The sequence below is a fragment of the Barbus barbus genome, assembly GCF_936440315.1.
Source record: "Barbus barbus genome assembly, chromosome: 16".
NCBI lineage: Eukaryota > Metazoa > Chordata > Actinopteri > Cypriniformes > Cyprinidae > Barbus > Barbus barbus.
The window spans coordinates 28845052-28868259 of NC_136744.1; the positions used below are offsets into that span (position 1 = coordinate 28845052).

General features: G+C 35.7%; 1 protein-coding gene across 7 annotated transcripts in view; it reads right to left on the bottom strand.

The window, feature by feature from the left end:
* Positions 1-23208, bottom strand: part of LOC306882096 (F-box only protein 11-like) — a 39845-nt gene that overhangs the window by 6788 nt on the left and 9849 nt on the right. For 2 of the 7 annotated variants that reach the window (XM_079436561.1, XM_079436562.1), the window contains exons 2-21: positions 18982-19109; positions 18549-18630; positions 18309-18453; positions 17786-17915; positions 17359-17442; positions 16756-16888; positions 16079-16185; positions 15812-15923; positions 14800-14906; positions 14576-14713; positions 13243-13460; positions 12957-13137; positions 11801-11923; positions 9817-9902; positions 8916-8992; positions 8675-8818; positions 8486-8596; positions 7651-7758; positions 7455-7563; positions 7274-7372 (exon numbers count right to left, since the gene is read on the bottom strand). In XM_079436561.1, the coding sequence (XP_079292687.1) occupies positions 7274-7372; positions 7455-7563; positions 7651-7758; positions 8486-8596; positions 8675-8818; positions 8916-8992; positions 9817-9902; positions 11801-11923; positions 12957-13137; positions 13243-13460; positions 14576-14713; positions 14800-14906; positions 15812-15923; positions 16079-16185; positions 16756-16888; positions 17359-17442; positions 17786-17915; positions 18309-18453; positions 18549-18630; positions 18982-19109 (2422 nt within the window). Of the gene's footprint in view, positions 1-7273; positions 7373-7454; positions 7759-8485; positions 8597-8674; positions 8819-8915; positions 8993-9816; positions 9903-11800; positions 11924-12956; positions 13138-13242; positions 13461-14575; positions 14714-14799; positions 14907-15811; positions 15924-16078; positions 16186-16749; positions 16889-17358; positions 17443-17785; positions 17916-18308; positions 18454-18548; positions 18631-18981; positions 19110-23208 lie in introns of all 7 variants that reach the window. The other 5 variants (XM_079436559.1, XM_079436560.1, XR_013785214.1 and 2 more) reach the window with 4 other exon arrangements.

Genomic DNA, 23208 nt, shown 5'->3' on the forward strand with positions numbered 1-23208 from the left:
CATCCAGCTGTATTCCACTGAAAAATAGGAAATCAAGTCCAATAACAGCAGAAAAAGCAAGAGTCTGTGAAGATAAAACAACAACAGGTAAAGTACAAGGTCGGTTGTGAAGTATAATTTCTACCTCCGTCCATCCTAAGGGTTGTCTAGCACCACCGTCAGCTAAGTATAACGGTCCTTCAATCCAGGGGTTCAATTTATCTGTAGGAACTCTTAGTTTTTCCCACAGATTATCATTTAACAAGGTATATGAAGACCCAGTGTCAATGAAAGCACCACCTTTCCATTTACCGACGGATATCGGAACAATCAGCTGTTGGGGAATGGTCATATTTAAACTAGAAAATCCTGGATTTAATTTTTTCTTAGGTTTTTCCCTTTTAGAGGAACAAAAATGAGTAAGAGTACTCACAGTAGGATGTTCTAGTCTTTTCTGGTAATTATGACCAGAGAAGGACTGAGGTGCTTTATTATTTGATCTACCTTTATTAGAAGAGACAATTAAAGGACAATTAGCAGGAGAATGAGCACCTTTACAACGCCAGCAAAGCACAGGGACAGCAGAATTGGAAGCACTTGGTTGTGAAGGAGTCTGATAACCTACAGAGGTAGGCTGAATTTTAGATTGAAATTTTTTCTCTGAGTCTCTCCTTTGTTCATAGTTCCTTTGGTTTACTCTATCTTTTTCAAGTTGTTGACCCAACCGAACCAGTCCATCCACTGTACCCACACTGCTACTTCTTAGTTGACTAGCCAGTCGAGGATTTATGTTCTTCAAAACCATCTTTATAATCTCATCTTCCTCAATGTTAGGTTTCCAACGTTTACAAAGCGATCGATACATATAAGCAAAATCACGAATACTCTCTCCTTCACCTTGTACTCGAGTTCGAATACGTTCGGCCAACTCATCTTCGTAATCCTCAGACAAGAAAGCAGTTCGAAACTTCTGCTCAAATTCATCCCAGGTGGTTATTTCCAATCGTGCCACATCCCACCAATCTCGAGCAGTCCCATGCAAAACGTTCCTGAGAGTAACAAAAAGCTCTTCCTGAGTAAGGGGTTGTAAAGCGAGATAATCATTACACTTTTCCAAATACAGCAAGGGATCAACTGTATCTTCCATCCTACCAAAGGAAGGAAACTCTAATTTAATTGGACTTTTCCCAAGAGATCTTGTTTTTGTATCTTCATATAAAAAAGGATCATTAGGTGACACAAGATCTCTTTCAGCAACATTCTGCAAAGTGGACTGTAGTCTGTGAGGATTAAGAGTAGCCCCTGTCTGAATAAAATCCATCGGAGGAGGAAGAGTAGTTTGAACCAAAGCATCACCAACCAAAGTAGCTGGAAGTGATTGAATTTTCTTGGACTGAACTTCTAAGATGCTTTTATCCACTTGTTTTGTGAGAGCAGATATTTCAGTTTCCAAATGATGTACAGTCTGCCCCATTGGAGTGATAACAGCATTAATATCTTTCAACACTTCAGAATGTAGCTGCTTTACTCGCCAGTTTATGGTGGAAGTTACTTGATTCTGCAAATGTTCAATATGATTTCTCACAACCTGAACTAACTCCATTTGTTTTTCATTCACAAGAGTAGACATATCCTCAAAAAGTTGAGAGATAGACTCTTTCAATTCATCTTTACATTTCATTTGCATGTCCAGAAGGGTTTCCATTTTCTGATTTACAACTGTAGAAAAATTATTTTGAGAAAGACGAATAGTTTCCACTGTTTGAAAAAAAGAATCAATATCTGGCTTGTGAGAACCTCCTACAGGAGGAGTATGATGAGGTGGTAAAGAGGGGAACATTAAAGAATCTTCACACAAGTCCATATCCAAAATAGAACATTGAGTACCACCAACCTGCCCAGAGTAAGACTGCTCAACTACATTATTAGATTCAGCTGCTTTAACTTTGGAGAAAATATACCCAGATACATCCTCCTCATCTAACAACAATGAATTCCCCAATTCAGAAATGTTTGCTGAAGTGGCCATTTTTTCTTCCTAACAATTGGATTTCAACAAAAACACATCAATAGGATATTGTTCATTTATGTCCCATCTGGGGTGCCACTTTTTATGTGACGATTTTAATTTGAGGTGCCAGCCTGGTAACTATCCAGACAATTTAGTAGTAAATAAAAAGAAAACCAAAACGTCCCAAAGGAATCTAATACATGTTATATCCATTTATAAGATCCCTATCATATCCTATCTATAATCACGTGTTATGTTATTAATTCAAATGACCCTTCAGCAACCAAACAAGCAGGTGAAAATAACATATATTCACAGTTTCAGGAAATACATTACACATTCACAATATCTTCTCTGAATTCAACAATACAATAAATCCAAACATATCAAAAATGACAAAAAAACCAAACACAAAAATACTTCACGGAAAAGCAAGTAATATGTAACTTCATAGCTCCCAGTCCATTCAAAACGTATTTAGCAGGGTGATTTTCACTCATGTAATGTCCATACCTTACATTCCACAAATATGGTGATAAACGTCGGCCGACCTGACATCGTTCATAGTGTAAATCACCAAACGCGTTACGAAATGTCCGTTGAGCATTGGTAGTTCAAAACTGTATCCAATTCCAAATAAAGAAACAAAAACCCACCCCTAAACAAACAAGGGAAATACAATTAGCACAGAAATAACCATCAATTTCCTCCTTTAATAATAAACAACAAAAAAGGAGAATTGCACTTACACTTTCCCTAACATGCTTGACTTATCTTCAATCTCCGTTTTAAATCATGTTAACGGCATAACTTCTCCCCAAACACATCATCAACGGGAGAAATAAGCATTCTGAACACGACTTCAGCGGCAGACTCGAATCACTCCCAATATGGCATCAACAGGAGAAACAAGCACTCCGAAAACTTCCACAGATTCAGAGGGAGATTCAAACACTCACAATTCGGCTTCAGCAGAAGAACAGAGAAAGACTTAGAGGACGTCGACCTGAACATGTGAAACGCTAACAACACCGGACATTTATTTCCTCTCTAAAAATGACGTCATATTCCAATAAGGAAAATTTAAAGGGGAAGACCTCTTTTATTAGCAGAGTTCATCACATGAAATTCGCTACAAGGTGGGGACTTAAACCTGAATACACACAGACTCATGGGGACTCGTGTCACAGTGGGGACCTAATCTGAGGTCCCCACGGGTAAACAAGCTAATAAATCACACAGAATGTCATTTTTTGAAAATCTAAAAATGCAGAAAGTTTCCTGTGAGGGCTAAGTTTAGGTGTAGGGTTGGTGTAGGGCAATAGAAAATACGGTCTGTACAGTAGAAAAAGCATTACGCATATGGAGAGTCACCACAAGCATAGCAAACCAGACTGAGTGTGTGTGTACATACACACACATACACACAGTGCCCTCCATAAGTATTGGAACAGTAAAGACAAAATTGCTCTGTTGGCTGTGGAGTCGAGACATTTGCAAATATGATTAAAAGATGAATACGAGACAAAACTACAGAATGTCACATTTTATTATTAGCCGTTTCAACACATACATGTTTTACCAGCTAAGAAGTTCAGCACTTTTAGAGTTCTTCCCACTCATTGATGTGAGCATAAGTATTGGGACAGTTGAACATAAGGCAGATATAAAAGATTAAAAGCTATTATTTAGTTGCAGATCCCTTGCGCACAATCACAGCAGTGAGTCTGTGACCCATAGACATCACCAGACTCTTGCTCTCATCCTTTGAAATACTTTTCCCAGCCTTTAATGCAGCCAATCCCAATTGTTGCTTGTTTTGGGGAGTTTCTGCCTTTACTCTCCTCTTCAGCTGCTGAAATTCATGTTCAATCAGATTTAAATCTGGAGATTGAGTTGGGCAATCTATAAACTCCTTGACTGAACTGGCAGGGTGTTTTGGGTCATTGTCCTGATGCAATATGAAGCACTTCCCAATGAATCTGGTGGCATTTTCTTGAATATTGGTTTTGTACCCTTCCAAATTCATTCTGCTACTCTCATCATACATTAAGTCATCAGTAAAGTTGAGAGGGCCTGTTCCAGAGACAGCCATGCATGCCCATGCCATGACACCACCTCCACCATGCTTTACAGATGAGGCTGTATGCTTGGGATCATTTGCAGTTCCCTTTTTTCTCCACATTTTTGCTTTCCCATCACTTAGATAAAGGTTCATCTTTGTCTCATCGGTCCATAAACACAGTTCCAAAACTCTTCTGGCTCACCTTTGTGCTTTTTTGCAAACTCTAATCTTGTCTTTCTATGTTTGGTGCTGGTCAGAGGTTTGCATCTTGCTGTGTAGCATCTGTAATTCTGTGTCAAAGTCTCCTGAGGACAGTAGATTGTCAGAGCATCACCCCAGCTTTCTGGAAGTTGTTGGTGATTTTACAGACATGTCTTTTAGGATTCATTTTCACAGCTTTTATGATTTGTCTGTCATCAGCTACTGTTGTTTTCTCAGCCGATCAGGTAGTTGCTGGTGTGCTAGAGCTCTAATTGACTTCCTCTTTTCTTTTAGCATCCAAATTGCTTGCTTTTCTCTCAAAGTCAGCTCCCTCGTCTTCATCCTGGTTTGTGTGTGTCAGCATCGAATGCAAGATTCAGAATACAGAAGTAATGGATATAACTGATACGACACATTCCCTGCTTTTAAAGGTGCCATAGAATGAAAAACTGCCTTTACCCTGGCATATTTAAATAATAACAGTTCTGTACATGGAAATGACATACAGTGAGCCTCAAACACCATAGTTTCCTCCTTCATATGTAAATCTCGTGATTAAAAAAGACCACTGAAAAACAGGCGAATCAGAACATAACACCGACTGTGACGCAACAGTCGGGATCACTACGCCCCCAACATTTGCATAAACCCGTCCTTGTTCTAAGCCGGCCGAACCATCAGAAGCTCTGCAGGTATTGTAAATAAACAAGCGCGGACAACAGCGAAAATAACAAAATAAATGTTATGTTCCAGGCCGTGCAGGGGGTGTGAAGTGCAGGGATGGGTTGGTGTCTGTATTCAGAAAGGCACAGAAAGCAAATAACGCGAGCCACTAAAGGGACATGGTTAGCTCCTTGCTAGCGGTAGCCTGTTACAGTACATAAGATTTCACTCTCAGTAAGGAGAGATGAGGATGATGGCGAATGACTTACAGATCCTGAGCACCACTGACAAGCATCTGATCTTGTGAAATGTGTGGTAAGTACTGTTGCTCCATAATGTAAACATAGTTTGTGTGATCGCGTCTCTTGAAAGTGAACTATAACGCGATCGATGGATCGTTCAAAAGCAGTTTCAATGCCTCGCATATTAATAACGGCTCCCTGATGCCCGCGTTTTATATACAGTATAATTACCCGACGATATAACTGCGAGAGAAAGTATTTAAATATATATTTTCCTCCCTGTGCTTCCTTCTTGCTGATGAGCCGTACTGTGAAACAGCCAATCAGAGCAGAGCTCATTATTATTCATGACCCTGCCAAATAAGCCAATAACAGACCGTTTCATTCTAGGGAGAAATCCTAGGGTTGTAAATGGACATGTAAAATCGTTTCTGGAGATTTTTTGCCCTTACCTAAGCCACATACCTTCTGTGTAGATATCAGAGAACAATTTAAAATACTGTATCAATGCATTCTATGGCACCTTTAATATCTGAAGAATTAATGCAACAGGACACAGCTGATCACTTAGAAAGACCTGTGAGGCAACTGCTCCAATACTTTATCATATTTGATAATACCCCAATTTTACAGTCTCTGCACTGGCTACCAATTCAGTTCCGTATCATTTACTAAATATTATTACTTGCCTATAAGGCCCTAAATGATTTAGTACCTAACTTGTCTTCTACCACGCTACAATCCAACCCGCTCCCTAAGGTCGCAAAACTCTGGACTTTTGGTAGTACCTAGGATAGCAAAGTCCACTAAAGGAGGTAGATCTTTTTCACATTTGGCTCCCAAACTCTGGAATAGCCTTCCTGATAACGTTCAGGGTTCAGACACACTCTCTCTGTTTAAATCTAGATTAAAGACACATCTCTTCAGCCAAGCATTCACATAATGCATCTTATAATCTTGTACTGCAGTTATATCTGATCAAATGTACATTATTATTATTCTTTAGCTTGGGTTGAACAAATCATTTTTGCTTAGATGGAACAGCAGCTACACTAATTATGTCTCTATTTGTTTCTCTGTTTCTGCCACGGGATTAACATCGTGGTAATTTCGTGGATTAATCGTGGATTTCCCGTGGTAACTAGGAATTACAGAAGCTTCAGTCTGGATCCAACCCTTAAATGATCTGAGATGACCGAACACCTGAGAAAAGATGATGCCAACCCCTCAGAGGATGCCAATATACAGACAACATACACAATTACCAAATTTTGCCATAAATTAAACATATTAAGGTTCTGCAATATATAAATATATAGTGGAAACTTAAATTCCTGTAGAGCTGCTTTACAACGATTTGTATCGTAAAAAGCGCTACACAAATAAACTTGAATTGAATTTATCATATTTGCAAATGTCTTGACTCCAAAGCCAACAGAGCAATTTTATCTTTACTGTTCCAATACTTTTGGAGGGCACTGTGTGTACAGAGAGAGAGAGAGAGAGAGAGAGAGATACCAATTACCAACTATTTCTTTGAATACAGATTGAGGCTAAAATATATAAAAGCCTAGTGTACTTTTGTGTTCAAATAAATAAAATCACTTTGCCTCCTATTATAATGTATTTTATTTATACATTATAATAGGTATAAATAACACCTATTTAATGTCTCCTATTATCCCTTTATTAATAAATAAATACATTTTTCATAAAGTTCTTTATAATTTATAAATTAACAAATGCAAGAGCGCATAATCACATTGTGACATTATTTGCATGCCACTTTTCCTTCCAAATTGTCATCATTATAATGCAAAAACATCTATAAATGCAGTAGTGTTTTTTTGGACAATATTTTTTTTTAAATCCATTAATTATTGGAGGTGCAGCAAATACCATCATGATGTACATTTGTAAATGTACTTTACAAGTCATTTTGTAATTGTAAGTAGTAATGTAATTTTCTCCCCACATTAATGCAAAAGTGAGAAGAAAACATGATAAATTGTTTAAAAAAAATCTTAATGGTCCTAAAAATAGGCAAAATAATTGTTGTTTAGTAGTAAATGCAAAGCAAACTCAAAGTAACACTTGGAGGGAATGACTGACCTATCGTGTCTAATAAACTCTACGTCGTGCCCTTGATGACACTTCTTGATGCAGTTCACACAGATGGCGTTGCGGTCTGTGGTGTTACAGGTGTGACACCTGCACAGAGAAACAGAGGCGTGAGAAAGCAGCCACCGATCTTGCGCTGAGATTTCAGATGGGTTCTCAGGAGGAGCGTTACCTGTAAAAATCGTGCATTGGATAGCTGGTGTAACTGGAAATCTTGTACAGGCACTGACCTCTGCTCACAGCTTTCTCTATGGCATCCTGATTGTTCATGATTTTGTTGTCTGTGAAGATGAAATGAGAATAATGTTCACTTAAAGTCCACTGGATCATGAAGTGAGTAAAAGTGAGTGAAGATGCTTCCACTTTACCTTTCATCGTGACGTTGACGCCAGACGCGAGAAACAATCCACCGAAGCGGTTGTTGAAAATCTGATTGCCTTCTAATGTCGCCGTCGCATGATTCGTGATCTCAATACCTGCAACAGATGGAGCCTGACAATTATTTGTCTATAATGAATATTTAGTATGCATCTCATATCTGTGTTTCTATAAAAAAAGCAACATTTTCACAAATTAAAGTTTTATACATTTGTATAGTTTAGTACAGAAAAAATATATATATTTTATATATTTATTTATATTGTACATATATAAAATGACAAATTACAAAATTAACTTCTAAAATAAAATCTAAAATTTGACAAAAATATCCAAATTTAAAAAAAGTAAATTTTAATGAAAACTATAATAGCATGTCACTGATACTAAAATTATAGAGAATTATGTAAGATTTAAAAAAGCATCTCTTTAAGTGTTAAACTGCACTGCGTCATGCTAAATCAATAAATATTAGTGAATCGAAACACTAATCTGCAGAAAAATACACAGAAAATGTTTACTATATAAAACCATAATGAAAGGGTTGACAATCCTAACAAAACACACAACAGTTGTTTATCCATGTGCTTCCTGTTCACTTCCTGAAAGTGATGAAAACAGCAGCACTGACACATAATCTAAAGTCAAAAACTGAAATAAATTTAAAATGCATATAAATTTGTTTCCAAAAGAAAACATGCAAGACATGATAAACGATGTTTCAAAATAAAATCAAGTTTTAAGATTTTTTCTTTAGAAAATGCCTATAATACCTACTCAGAGTTGATGTAGTAGCTGTTACATTACTGAAACCAAAATACACACCAGCAGCAAAACCGTCGAATATCCTGTTCTTGCGCAGCACAGGGTGACTGTTAGTGCTGATGAGGACTCCGGCCTGAGCGTTTCTGAAGATATCATTCTCCTCCAGCAACCCTGCAGCATAAAAAACCTAATCATGAAGCTGAAGCGCACCGAAGAACAGAACAGACTATATGAGCAGAGGAGCATCACCTCGTCCTCCGTTGAATATACAGATTCCTCCATCCCGCCCGTCGTGGATCTTGTTTCTGCGGAGCGTGGGGTTGCTGTCGGTCTTGATCCAAACACCGGCCATGGCGTTGTCAAAGATCTCATTGTCTTCAATAAAGCCTAAACCTGACAAGAGATTCAGGGCACACTTATTTATCTGAAATATAGAAACATGAGCCTTTATATCAAGCAAGACATCAAAAGGCAATGACAGAAATATTACCTGAATTGTAAACAAGAATTCCTCCATTCTGTCCACCCCAGATCTTATTCCGCCTGATTTTGGGATTGCTGCCAGTTCTACAAGAAAAACAAAATAAATTTCAATTTTGTCACCTTTTTTTTTTTTTTTTTGAAAAGTCATGTTACAACTCCACAAGTCTGTGGCTGCTCGATTATGGCGCAACTCATAGTCACGATTACTTAACACAACACAACTAAACTCACTGACTTTGGAAACATCATTCAACTTTTAAAATAAACTCATCTTTAAAAATAAATAAATGATATTTTATGTAAAAATAATAATTACATTTAAATAAATATATAAAAAATATTAATATACAAATAAATAATTTAAAATAATGTACAAGTTAATTAACTAAATAATAATAATATTATTATTTAAAAAATACAATGGATAAAACTGAAAAAGATAGATTATGTTGCATTAAACTAAACTTGTCTTTTTAACAGTGGCATTCCTTGAAATGTGAAAATAAATGTAAAAATATAAGCAAATAATACATTAATAATGAATAAATAATAATAATAAACAATTTTAAATAAAATGTAAAATAATATAAATTAAATAATTTTTAAATAAAACAACAAAATTATTATTCTAATAACAATAATCAATTAAATAAATAAAACGAATAAATAAAATAAATGAGAAAAAAATTACAGACTACGTTGAAGTGCACTTCCACAACCACTGAGCATTTATTCAACATCCACAAAAATTTTTTTTTTGACTGAAATAAGGATCGAAAGTGAGAGCATCATTGTGAAATGGAATGAGGCACAATATTTTCATGCTGATTTATCTTGTTTCATTATCACTGAAACTGAAAATAAAATGTCAGTATTGCCCAGCCCATGATAATGCTTAAGTCACTGACCTGATCTGAACTCCAGAGTACATGTGGTTATAGATGTCGTTGTCTTCTAGCACTCCGTGACCGTTATCATAGAAATAAACGCCCACCTGTGGACAAAAACAGAGTTACAAAATCACTCCAAGAAGATCTAGAGATCTGAGGCTATAGACGTACAGTTAGGTCCATATTTATTTGGACACTGACACAATTTTTATTATTTTTGCTGTTGACCAAATCATATTCAAGTTACAGTTATATAATCAATATGGGCTGAAATTGCACACTCTGAGCTTTAATTTGAGGGTATTCTCGTCACATTGGGAGGAAAGGTTAAGGAATTACAGCTCTTTAATATGTACCTCCCCCCTTTTTCAAGAGACCATAAGTAATTGGACAGTTGACTCAAAAGCTGTTTCATGGACAGATGTGGGCTATTCCTTCATTATTTCTACATCAATTAAGCAGGTAAAAGTTCTGGAGTTGATTCTAAAGGCCATTTGCATTTGGAAGCTGTTGCTGTGAACCACATCATGCAGTCAAAGGATCTCTCCATACAAGAGAAACAGACAATTGTTAGGCTTCAAAAACAAAACAAATCCATCAGAGAGATAGCAGGAACATTAGGAGCGGCCAAATCAACAGTTTGGTACATTCTGAGAAAAAAGAACGCACTGGTGAGCTCAGAAATATAAAAAGGCCTGGACGACCACAGAGTACAACAGTGGTGGATGATCGGAGGATCCTCTCCATGGTGAAGAAAAACCCTTTCACAACATCCAGCCAAGAGAAGAACACTCTCCAGGAGGCAGACGTGTCTACAATCAAGAGAAGACTTCACCAGAGCAAATACAGAGGGTTCACCACAACAAGCTGCAAACAAGGCCAGATTAGACTTTGCCAAAAAACATCTAAAAAAAGACAGACCACTCCTGGAAAAGTATGGAGAAGGCTTGGAACAGCTCATGATCAAAGCATACAGCATCATCTGTGAAGCATGGAGCGGTGTGATGCAGGAGCATGGCTTCCAGTGTCTCTGGGTTGCATATTTAGGAGGGAGTGGTATCATAAAAACAGGAAGTCAACCGGCCGTTCAAATGACAATGGAGACAGCATACATGAAAAATAATGCAGTTTTTTAAAAACTAAGCATGAACACGTTACACTGTACCCCATAAACACAATCAAGCCTAGAAAAAAAGCAGTCAACCACCCCTTTAAGCAGACCATTTGTTGCTAAAAGGAATTGCATGTTTAGAATGGACATCACTGTAGAAAACAGACCATTAGGCCTACAATACAGGAGAGTATGTATCCTGATCCACCACAGCTTCCCAGCAGCCAGCATTGTCCATTAGGTGAGCTGACAGCTTCCGCAGTCTTCTGCCGTGCAGAGTTGTTTTCCCAAAAGCCAGCTCTCCTACCAAAACACTGGCTGTCACTGCTGCTGCTGCGTGACATCATCACGCAAAGAAACCATCTGATGTTACTGGTCAGGGATTGACCAATAAAGTGGCTTCATTCCCACCCCAGCCCCACCCCTGGTTCTGTTCTCTCGCATCTGCATTTACAAGTGCACAGGTGAGTTTTGCTACAGGAGTATCATGAAAGGAGTAGCAAAAGTCAAAGCGCTAGGATTTGAAGTTGTGCTGCCAGATCTGAGAGGCTGTAAGCGTGAACTTGAGGTTGTTCAGCGAAACGGAAGTGCAAAAGTAAATACGTCATACACATGCGTCTGTCATTTTCTTTATGTGAATGTCATTTTACACATTTGTGCAACTAATAATCTGCAACTTCGAATTCACTACATGGGTGTTTTGATTATTGTCTGTGTGTACAAATCGAAAGACTCAGCGTTTCACATCAGAGCTGAGTGTAAATTTCAACTTACAAATATGAATATTTATATGAAAAGTTATAACATTCAAATCAACAAGCTCTAGAGTTTTGCAACTGTTTTACCTTCATAATCAGGTCACACAGAGCGAGGGAAGTGAAGCGCACGCACCTGTTTTCCGCTGTGTATCCTGTTTCTGCGCAGTACAGGTGTGCTGCCCGTGGTCACCCACACACCGGCCAACGTGTTACTGTACACCTCGTTCTCCTCGATCACTCCCTGACCCTTCTCATGCTGCAACAGACCACAGAGAGACGGGACAATCAGTCTATAGCGATGCTTTGGCGAGCAACCTGGCTGACCAGAACAGGGTTGGGAATTAACATGGGCTTGTGGCAAAAATGCCCCACAATTTCAAGATACTGGGGCAAACATGCCCTTGCACAATTACACTAAATCAATTTTGACTGTTGCGGTTAAATTCATCATAAACAACAAATTGCATACATGATGTAAAAACATTATGCAGTGTAATCAGCTTTACTGATCATGATGTGAGTTTTTGCAAAAGCACATTAGTCAGTAATATAAAAATAATCAACTAAATCTAATATAAAAATAACTAATAATGATAAATAAAAATTAATAATAATAATAAATGCATAAAGAAATAATATTGACAAACTAATAAATAATATAAATCTAAAAACAAAACATGTACATTATTTTATTGCATTAAAAATACAATCAAAATAAATATAAAATACAAAAATATCTATGTTGTAGTGCACAATCAACTGGAAAACTGCACACAGAAGTTGATTTTGAAGTCAATGAGTGTTTCAATAATGGGGAACGTTCTTTGCTTGCTTTCAGTATATTATTTATTCCCAATTTAAAAAAACATTTTGTTCCTACTAAGAGAACCAATGTGAAGTCTTGGTTTTCTAATGCATGAAAAAGTGCATGGTTCAATAAGCATGACATCAGACAACACAGATACATTTAATAAGGTAATTATAAAAATTGCTCATACAAAAGGTAGAAATATACATAAAAATATATAATATACGATACTTTGAGAAATGTTTGTAACAAAACAGTTGATAGAACCCATTGAAAAAAATACTATGGAAGTCAATGGCTACCGGCAACTGTTTAGTCACCAACATTCTTCAAAATATTTTTTGTGTTCAACAGATAAAAGAAACTCAACAACAACTTGAAGGTAAGTAAATGACAATTTTCCTTTCTGGCTGAACTATGCCTTTAATTTCTGACTTAGTACTAAAATACGACTGGTAGATGTTTTTGTCTGTTCACTCACCACATAAATGCCTCCATGCTGTCCGTCGTGGATCTTGTTGTGCCGGACGATCGGGCAGCTGTTGGTCCGGATCTGGATTCCAGCTAAAGCGTTGCCATAGATGTCATTCCCTTCAATGAGACCTCGGCCGTCGCCAAATATGTAAACACCACCCTGGTTGCCATTGAATATGGCGTTACCCCTGTGATTGATCAAAAGAGGGGTTATAACGGAGCATAAACAGTGTAACTGTACAGATATCGCAGTATGATATCATTAGACATGTGTTTATTGACGAGTCTCTAACCTGATCGTGGGGTCACTGTTTGAGGTAATCCACACGCCCGCAAAGTTGTTTGCATAGATCTTGTTCTCGATGAACTGGCCTCGGCCCTTCTCGTGCACGTAGATGCCACCTGTCTGTCCGTGATGGATCTCACAGCGCACTACCGTAGGGTTTGCATACGCCTTCACCTCGAAACCTGCTATCCGGTTCCTGTGGATGCTGCAGCTTTCAAAGTAGCCCTGCAGAGGGAGCCAGAGAGTCACCAAACACACACTTCAAACTCTTGTTTAGCAAAGTTCAGAATTAGTTAAAACCATAAAAAAAAATTGTTACTTGAAAAAACTTTTTGAAAAAAAAAAAAAGTTTTTTATTTCAGCTAGCTGAATTTAAAATATTCAACTTCAATTTGATTTACAAAAAGAACTAAAACTTAAAAATTAATAAACTATATAGACATTAAAAAACTAATACAAAATAAACACACAATTACTAAACTAATTCAAATCAAAATGAAAACAGCAAACATAAGAATAAAAAAATAATTCAAAATATAAAAAATGCATTTTATTAATATCTATTATCAAATATTATATTTATACTACCATGGCAACATTTCTCATTTTCATTTAGTTTAACTAAAAGTAAAACAATAACAAACTGAAATTGAAATAAAAATTAAGAAATACTATATAGATATATTTTAAAAATATAAAAATACAAAAATTATTATTTTTAATAGTTTTTTGGTTATTTTATTGTTATTTATATACTATAATAGTATATACTATAATTGCCTTTTATATTTTCAGTTTTCATTTTAATTTTAGTTTAACATTTAGTGATTTATGTAGTGCCTCTGTCATTTCTATTTGTTTTGTATATTTCCATTTAGCTGTCATGAAGTACTTTTAGAACCTCAACTTTGAATATTTCAGTTTGTTGCCAAGGCAACATTTCTATTTTTTTCAAAGTTTTTAAAAAGACAAAAACTAAAATAGAAATAAAATTAAGTAAAAAATTACAAAAGCACAACATAAATTACTAAAAGTTAAACTCTTAAATTAAAATAAAAACTGAAAAAATAAGTCAAATAATAATAATACAAAACAAATGATTTTTTTTAAATGCGTTTGTTAATTGATAATAAAGCTAAAACTTAAAATATAAAAATTAGATGATAAATGCATAATATATATTAAGCCTAATTGTAAATATCTTCCATTTCTCTCTTCCTTATAAAAGTCAGTCTGTGGACATTTAAGGGGGAAAAACTCAACCGTTAACACTCTTAACTTAGACACAAACACATTTCTGACGGAGTCATTGTGGTGAGTAGAGACGGAGAGGTTTGTACCATGCCGTGGTCAAACGTGAACACCCCGACGTCTCTGCCGTGATGGATGTGGTTCCGTCTGATGATGGGGTTGCCGTGGTTTTTCACCCAGATCCCTGCTAGAGCATTATTGGAGATCTCGTTGTCTTCGTAAATGCCCTGCAGAGCAAACGGAGAGAGCGACCGCTAAACATCTACCACAGAAACCAATCTGAGGGGATATTCCAGACAGAGCTTCATATTACCTGCGCATGGTCTGTGATATAGAGCCCCACGTTCTCACAGTCACTGATGTTACAGTGTTTGATGGTGGGTGATGCTCCCTGGCCGCTCACACACACTGCAGAGCCCACTGCAGGAAGACAACACACCACCGTCAGCATCAGACACCACACAGCTCAACCGAAGGGCTTCACACATTAAACCGCTATTCAAAATTGCAAACTTTAAACAATTTCTGGTCATATGCACAAAGGACAAATTAAGCAGGTTTACTCAGGAAAAAAACAATTAAAAAGCAGGACAATAGTACGCAAAAGCGTGTTCTGTGTGAACTGGCCCTTAGGGTTAAAGTAAGGCCCTGTGAAATTACTTTCATTTTAACCCAAATTCTGTTTTTTTCCATTGTAATTTTATGGATTCAGTTTTTTTTACATTTTAATTTTTCTGGTTTCCATTTTAATGGTTAATTAAATATTGGTTATTATGTGCATGTGTAATTAACAGAAATCATAACACATACTATAATACAAGAATTTATTAAAAACCTAACAAATTTAGTATTTATTAAAACTAATAATTTATTACAAATAAATGCAAATAATAGAGGATTTTTGTTTTGTGCTTTTTTCTGGATTTATGATTTATTAGACACTTATTTGTGGTAATCAAATGAAGGCATAAAACATTAACAATTTAATTTAATATTTTTAAAATTAAAATTTAACAATTTTAAATTTTTTGCAAAAAAAGCTGCACAGCAGAGGTTTCATTTGATTATTACATGCTACTGTACGATTACATACACTAGTTGATAAAGTGCACAGCCCTAATTTTGATTTATCCAAAACTAACATTTTGTAACATTCTGCAGTAAATTCCCTAACAAATACAGTAAAATCCCTAACCACAAGTATGAGCAACAGTAATGATGATGATTTTCTGAACTCAGTACTGAGCAGTACACCAAACACGCTAGATATGAATGAAGGAAAACCAACACATTTGGAGGAAAAAGAAAGCAGCAGCTGTGGTCACCTGTGCAGGTACTGCGGATGATGCAGTGGTCAATGATGGGGCTGCAGTTGACGGTGATCTCCAGACAGTGATGAGCATTGTGATGTTGAGCTGATTTGTCATCAGGATTGAACTGCAATAGAAACCCATTATTTACATCATATGCACTAAAAACCAAATAAAATAATAAAAATAATTCCTGTTTTCCTGTGTATGAAAAAAAGCATACAGGAATTTCATTGTAGGTGACCTTTTCCTTGAACCTTCTTGGCATATGAAGAAACTCACCTTTATTGTCATATATCCTACATACGCATCCTCTGACCCCTCCATGAACACAAACGTTGAATCTCTAGTGTTCTCGATGATGACTTTATCCGCTACTTTCCCTGGAGCTGCAAAAGCAGATGTATGATTAATATTTAGGTTATAGAGGAGAAAATCTCTACATTCAATAGAAAACATTCAACAGTTTCGGGTCTGAAAGATTTGCATTAAATTCATCAAAAATGACAATAAAAACATTTATAATGTTCCAAAAAATTTTCAAATAAATGCTGTTCCTTTGAATTTTCCATTCATTAAAAAGAAACCTGAAAACAAAATTCCACTAAAATATGAAGCAGCACAACTGTTTTCAACACTGATAATGAGAAGTAATATTTCTTGAGCAGCAAAGCAGCATATTAGAATGATTTCTGAAGGATCCTGTGACACTGAAGACTGGATTAATGATGCTGAAAATTCAGCTTTGGTCACAGAAATAAATTACATTTCACAATATTTTAAAATAGAAAATAGTTATTTTAAATTGTAATAATATTTCCTGTATTTTTGATCAAATAAATGCAGCCTGGTTGAGCAGAAGAGACTTAAAGAGAGAGAAAAAAAAAATCATACAAACCCCAAACCTTTGAATGGTACTGTATGTAAACATTGACATGGCTAAAGACTCGTACTCATACCAGCGCCAATCATTGTGATAGGCGACTCGATGTAGATCCATTCGTCTGTGTAGATCCCAGAATGGACAAATATCAAACCGTCAAAGTGTGCTTCCTGAACTCCTCCCAGAGCGTCTTCAATGGTGTCATAGTACTGGGGAAAAAGTGAAAAGCAGGATTACAAAACAGATCACGGCATCTCTAAATAAGGATCAAGCTAAATTTGAAGCTGTTATTCGAACAACCTCCTAGCATTACATATTAAACTTGTCCTGCAAAGTTTGTGCTACAGAAAAGAATAGGAGGTGGGCTGTTACTTTAAAAAAAAGTGCATGATTTTGCCCGGTGGGTGACAAAAAATCCTATAAACTTGCTTGAAGTCCAATTATATCTAGACATTAAATTATCATACAGTCTAGGAAAAGTTTTTAATGGGCAACCAACCAAAAAAAAAAGTGTATTTTTTCTTTTCTTTTTTATTCTAGTTGTTATTATTATTATACATGAATGTAATAATTTATGAAATGTCATTGAAATGTGCTGTTGCCACCATTTTATACAAGATACAAGCCATTTCTGTTTATAATTAATGAACGAGCCATCAATAGATGATCTAGGGCTTACCAGCATGTTTTCTCGTCCCTTATATCTGGCTGGGTTGCTGTAGAAATGTTCTGCGAAGCCGGGCTTCACATGAGCGCCTTTATACTGCAAACACAAAGGTCAGGGATCCATCAGTCTGTGTTTCTTCAGAAATATGCTCTCATAAAGCTCACTGATGATTACTGACACATCGAGAGCTCCCTAATTATCACATTACCACACCATCTGTCCTCTTTCAGATTCAGGGGGAAAAGACTAAATCTCTCATTCTTAGATATGCATTGTTTTACTATTAAATTGACAGTAACACTTGAAGTCAAATGAGAAAAACAAAAACAGTACATTTAATTCCAAAAGGTTATAGAGAGTGTGTTAAATGGTCATTAAATACTAAATTATGACTGCTTTCAGCCCAAAACCTATTAGAAATGAATGAGAGGAACAGTACCAGTTGCTGAAAGCTCTCCTTCCAGGGATTGGGCTGTTCATGCTCTTCTGGGTTGATCTGGTAGAACTTCCCAGACTCGGGGTGCATCATGGGACGCGTGTACTCAAAAACCTCCATGTAGAGTCTCTTCCTGCAGACCGGATGAGAAGAATAAAGATCAGTGACCCTTAAAATAACACCACTCTACAAAAAAGTCTATAAGGAATTTTAATTTCATTTATTAAATTATTGAAGCAGATGCTCTTTCATGCTGTTTATGTTGTACTAGTGCATATTACTGAAAATATATAAAATCTACTGAAATGTTGCGATGGATAAAAGTGCTTGCTAAATGCATAAATGTAAAATGATTCAACATTCTTCCTTGTACTCAACTTCAAGCATGGAAATTACGCCTTGATCATATTTTTACTGTAACTTCTTTGTTTTATTTTTGCATTAAATATTTTAGCTAACATGGCTGTTTAGTTGATTGAGAAAACAAAACAAAAAACATGCATTTTAGTCCAGTAACCTAACCTACCAGAGGATGGGGTCATTGGCCAGTTCACTAAAGCGTTTACACACACAGGCTGCTCGACACAGGTCCTGCTCCAACAGATAGGAGAAGATTTTCAGAACCACCTCGTCTGGAAGCTTCACCTGCAGGTACTGCTCCGCTGGGGTGACTGGGGCGCAAGAGAACCGGCGTTAATGAAAAATCATCTGAAGCTGATATCACAACATTTCAGGTGTGAGCAGAATCGAGTCTGCTGTGCATTACCAGGCAGCTCTTGGGATTTTCCTGACACTCTGGCACGTTTTGCCCGATGCCCAAAGTTTTCTGTTGTTGACGTGGAAGCACCCTTTGAACAAGAAGAGATATTTAACCTCACATACAGAACAATCATGCTGCTTTAACTCTTTATTTCATGCACGTAGGGCTGCATGATTTTTGCAACGTGGAAAACACGGACAGAATTGCAGAATATAAATGTTTAATTTACAAAATAACAGATAATTCTGCGTGAATAAATCAAAGTAGGGTTATGTAATCGGAATTTGGAATCGAAATAAATAAACCTGAAATTGGGTAAAAATAAATATTTATTTTGCATTAAAGCTGACGTTTTTCTTTCAGTCTGAATTAATATTTCAGACATCTAAATCTCAAACTTCCTAATGTGTTCATCTGCTGTTTAGCAGCATTTACGCACCTCCATGTTGGTCTTTGTTGGACAAGCTGTTCTCTTCGGTAACAGAGATTTTCTTCGAAGTTGATACGGACTATTTTGAGCGCCTTGACCAGATTCTTCTGCAACCATCTCGGCAGGAACTTCCTCATCTGAAAAAGAAAAGTTAAATATAGAGCTCATTAAGACAAATAATAAATAAATATTTAACACACCTTTACATTTAACATCAACACCAAAGTTGAATTGATGAGAATGAGAATTCATCCATAAAAGCACTTTATTCTGTTTTTAGGAAGAACAGCTCAGCTCTTTGATGGACAGAACAATATTTGCAGACATTTCTGGACAGAAGCCTGAACTTACGTTTTATAAAGCATGCAAAATTAGGATAAGAGCATCCCAGGTAACAAATCCTCCAAGACTCAATGGTAATATGTATAACATACTATTTTGCAAAGTATACATCCGTGCATGCTTTTCCGAAATGAATTATTATCTGATTCCAAAACAATTCATTGATCAATTTTTTTTTCTTTTGTATTAATGAGTTTAACGACTTTGAATATAAAATTTATTTGTGCATATTAAATTACATAATAAATACTTTTTAAAAATAATTACAAATAATAAATCAAAACACGAGTTTACCTATTTAAAATATTAAATTTGAGCATTTTTTATTAAATATAAAATAAATACTTTTAGAAAATAAAAGTTTTATTTTATTCATTTATATGTTTATTATTGAAATGTTGTTATGTGCATGTGTCAATTTTATTTAATTTTCTTAAATATGTGGGTAGATAGTATTCATAGAGTTGTAACTTTTAGTTTTAGTTACTTTTTCTTATTTGTAAGTCGCTTTGGACAAAAGCGTCTGCTAAATGACAAAAGTAAGTAAGTAAATATTATTAATTTTTTTGGGCAATTTTGTTCAATTACTTCTATAAGCACTTTAAAATATTTACAAATTAAAAATAAATAAAAACCATGGCAAGTTAAGAATTACTAACTAAATATAGCTCCAAAACATACGAGTAAATATAAAGTAAAAAGGGGAACAAAGAAACACAATAAACAAAAAGTGCTTTAAGTATATGAAAATTTTCCAAACAAACACAAGGTTTTTTTTTTCTATAAATTACTATTATAACTGATTACATTAATTTTGCATCATAAAATTGTGTTTTCATAATCACTGAAGAGAGAATTCATGATGCATCAGATAATCAGTTTTTATCCCACCCAAAGTCTCATTTTCTCAACCAATTGTCAACATACTTTTTGCACTTAAAAGTGTACAAACTGATGTTTCACTGACTTTTCACACAATGCCAAGCCAGGGAAACAAACGTCCAAAATCCCAAAGGCTGTTCCACACATCAAGACCAACCTCAACCAATTGTGTTCAGACACCAGTATAAGACTTTGTTATTAGAAATAATGAAAAACAGCATGTTTCCTGCTAAACCAATTCCCAGGGTCTTGCCTCAATGCTCCAGAATGTACTTCCTCTGTACTTCAACTCATCTAAATCACATATGGTGGATGTATAATCAATATTTGCATAATTGTTTTACTCTCATGTTTCCCCTGTAATCAGACATCTACAATGTAAGTGAAAGTCAGCTCAAACAAGCGACTTCAATAATTCAGGCCAAATGATAGATTAAGAACACTGCAGTCCTCGTCCTGACGCACTTCCCCCGGGATAAACGCTCGGATCAGCAAAAGGTGGAACAACTTGGACTTCCGCGTTTAACGGCATATTGAAATCTCATCAAGGCACTGTACGACACACTTGTAAGGCAGCAGTGAAACAGTTGGGAAGGAAAACAGCAGAGAGGCTACTGTGACTTCCTCCAAAAACACACGGCTGATCTCCTCGGCAGCTGCGGCAAACGGAGCAGGTGACGCCGAGAAGCGGGGTCAAAGGAGGCAGAGGTTGAGTCCAGGGTGAATTAGCCGTGTGGCATCCCTTTGATGGCAGGCCTGAAACCCAAGACGCAGCCCAAACACAGACCGTATTTCCTCTCCAGACTCCTGCAGGTCCAACAGCACCTCTTCAAATAGAAACGGTAGATTTGTTTCAGAGGATGCTGATACAACATAAAAGCAGAGTTCATTCAGAAACTGGTAACAGTAGACGTCGCACAACGTTATTAGCCTAGTTACTAAAATAAATATGGTGATCTAAATATTTTTTGGTCTGACTGGCTCAAATCAGGGTTATTATAGTTAACTAAAACCCTTTAAAAAACAATCGTTACTTGAAATAAACTGAAATAATTATTTGGGTTTATTTTATCAATTATATTTTATTTTATACTAATTTATGTTTTATTTCAGGTAGTTGCCAAGCCAACATTTCTCTTCTTTTTTTGGTTGAACTTATTATAGTTAACCAAAAAAATAATAATCATTAAAATAAACGTTGCTTGAAACAAACTTTAACTGAAATAATTTAAACATTTATTGATTGATTTATTCCATTTTATTTTATATTTTATTTCCTTTTATTTCAGGTAGTTGTCAAGCCAATATTTCTCATTTTTTTAATTTAACTTGACATACCAAAATGACTAAAACTGAAATAAAATTAATAAAACTATAGACATTTTTATAGACAGACATAACTAAAAAAAATGACATTATAGACATATAACAAAAAAAAATTACAAAAAAGAACAAAATTACTAAAACTTTAACAAAAAGTAAAATAAAATCAGAAAATCAAAAATAAAACTAAATTGAAATATTAATAAAAAAAATATAATAGCATCTCAATGATACTAAAATAACCAGCTCAAAGAGATGTGAAGATGTATTTCACACTTAAATGGCAACTTGTGCTGCCTTCTTGGTTAAAAAGAAAACGGCAATGACGACCAAACTTTATGCTGATGGTCAAAAGACAACATACGTAATTTTTGCTAATGCAACCGCACATTAAGGATGATAATTATAACCATAAAGATTTAATAATCATTCAAATTCTAAGAAAATGGTGAAGTCCACACCACAACTATAGAGTGATTTTATTTTAACGGATAAATGATAAAAACATGGAACAGCCAATCAGAATCCACCCAACATTCCAAAGCACAAGTTTTTAAAGCAACAGGTGACAATCTAGTTAAATATAGTTATCATTATAGGAAAACTGAAATATAAAAAAAACACAAATTTCTGAATATGAGAAAATAATTACTACTAGGCCTATATTTATATTACTTGTTACTTGTATTAACTGTATTTAGGGATGCGTCGATCTGATACTTGGTATCGGTATCGGCCAGACGAGACCGATCAAAATCCGATTTTGTGCATATATTATTCTGTGTTATTGTTAAGCCCCAGGAAAGTAAAAAAACATTATAAAGCACCATAAAGTCAAAGTCCAAGTGTTCTGAAGCCGTTCCATAGATTAATGTGAGGTACAGATGAATATTTAAATCATTAAATTCAAATTCATGTAACCTCTTCTCTCTTCTGCAGCTGTCTGTCATCCTCCATTCAGCATTCAAACTGTGTCACGTTTAGAGATCGACCGATATATATCAATTTACCGATATTTTCCCGGTATTTAAGCATTTTATTTACGCATCGGATATCGTTTTTGTAATATCGGATTCACCGATAAATGCCGCCATCTTGTGGGTGATGTAGCATTTGTACCAATCAGACACATGACTATTTGTTATATTTAACAAATAATCTCTTATGCCCCCTCACCTAACCAAAGCGCCAAGTATGAGGGTCTGTGGACCCTTACCCCAAAATGCACCTAACACCTAAGAAAGGCAGAACAGGCCTCTGGTTCCATGGCAACCCATCTGATAACACTTGTTTTATTGCTCAAAGGAATGCAGGCAGAGCAACTCACTTCATTTCCCCTTAGGAAAAAGACATTATGCCATAAAAATGGACTCTTCTAATTAATTAAAAGAAAAACCTTTCTTTGAATGAGCACACACATACTTCAGGTCATTGTGTATATTATTACTGTTCTTGTATATGTTTTTGTGTATTGTATACTGTTTTATGCATGCTTACAATAGATCACTAGTTAAAATCACTCTAGCTGTATCATGTTTAGTCTCTATCAATTCGTCTTTGGATGATCTAATTGAGAGTGAACATTACATGTTGATACCTATGCAACATATTAGTGTCCTAAGAATCTTTAGTAGTTTGTGCATTAACCCAGGCGAATTACCTATGCAAATTACCATGTTCAGAGACAAA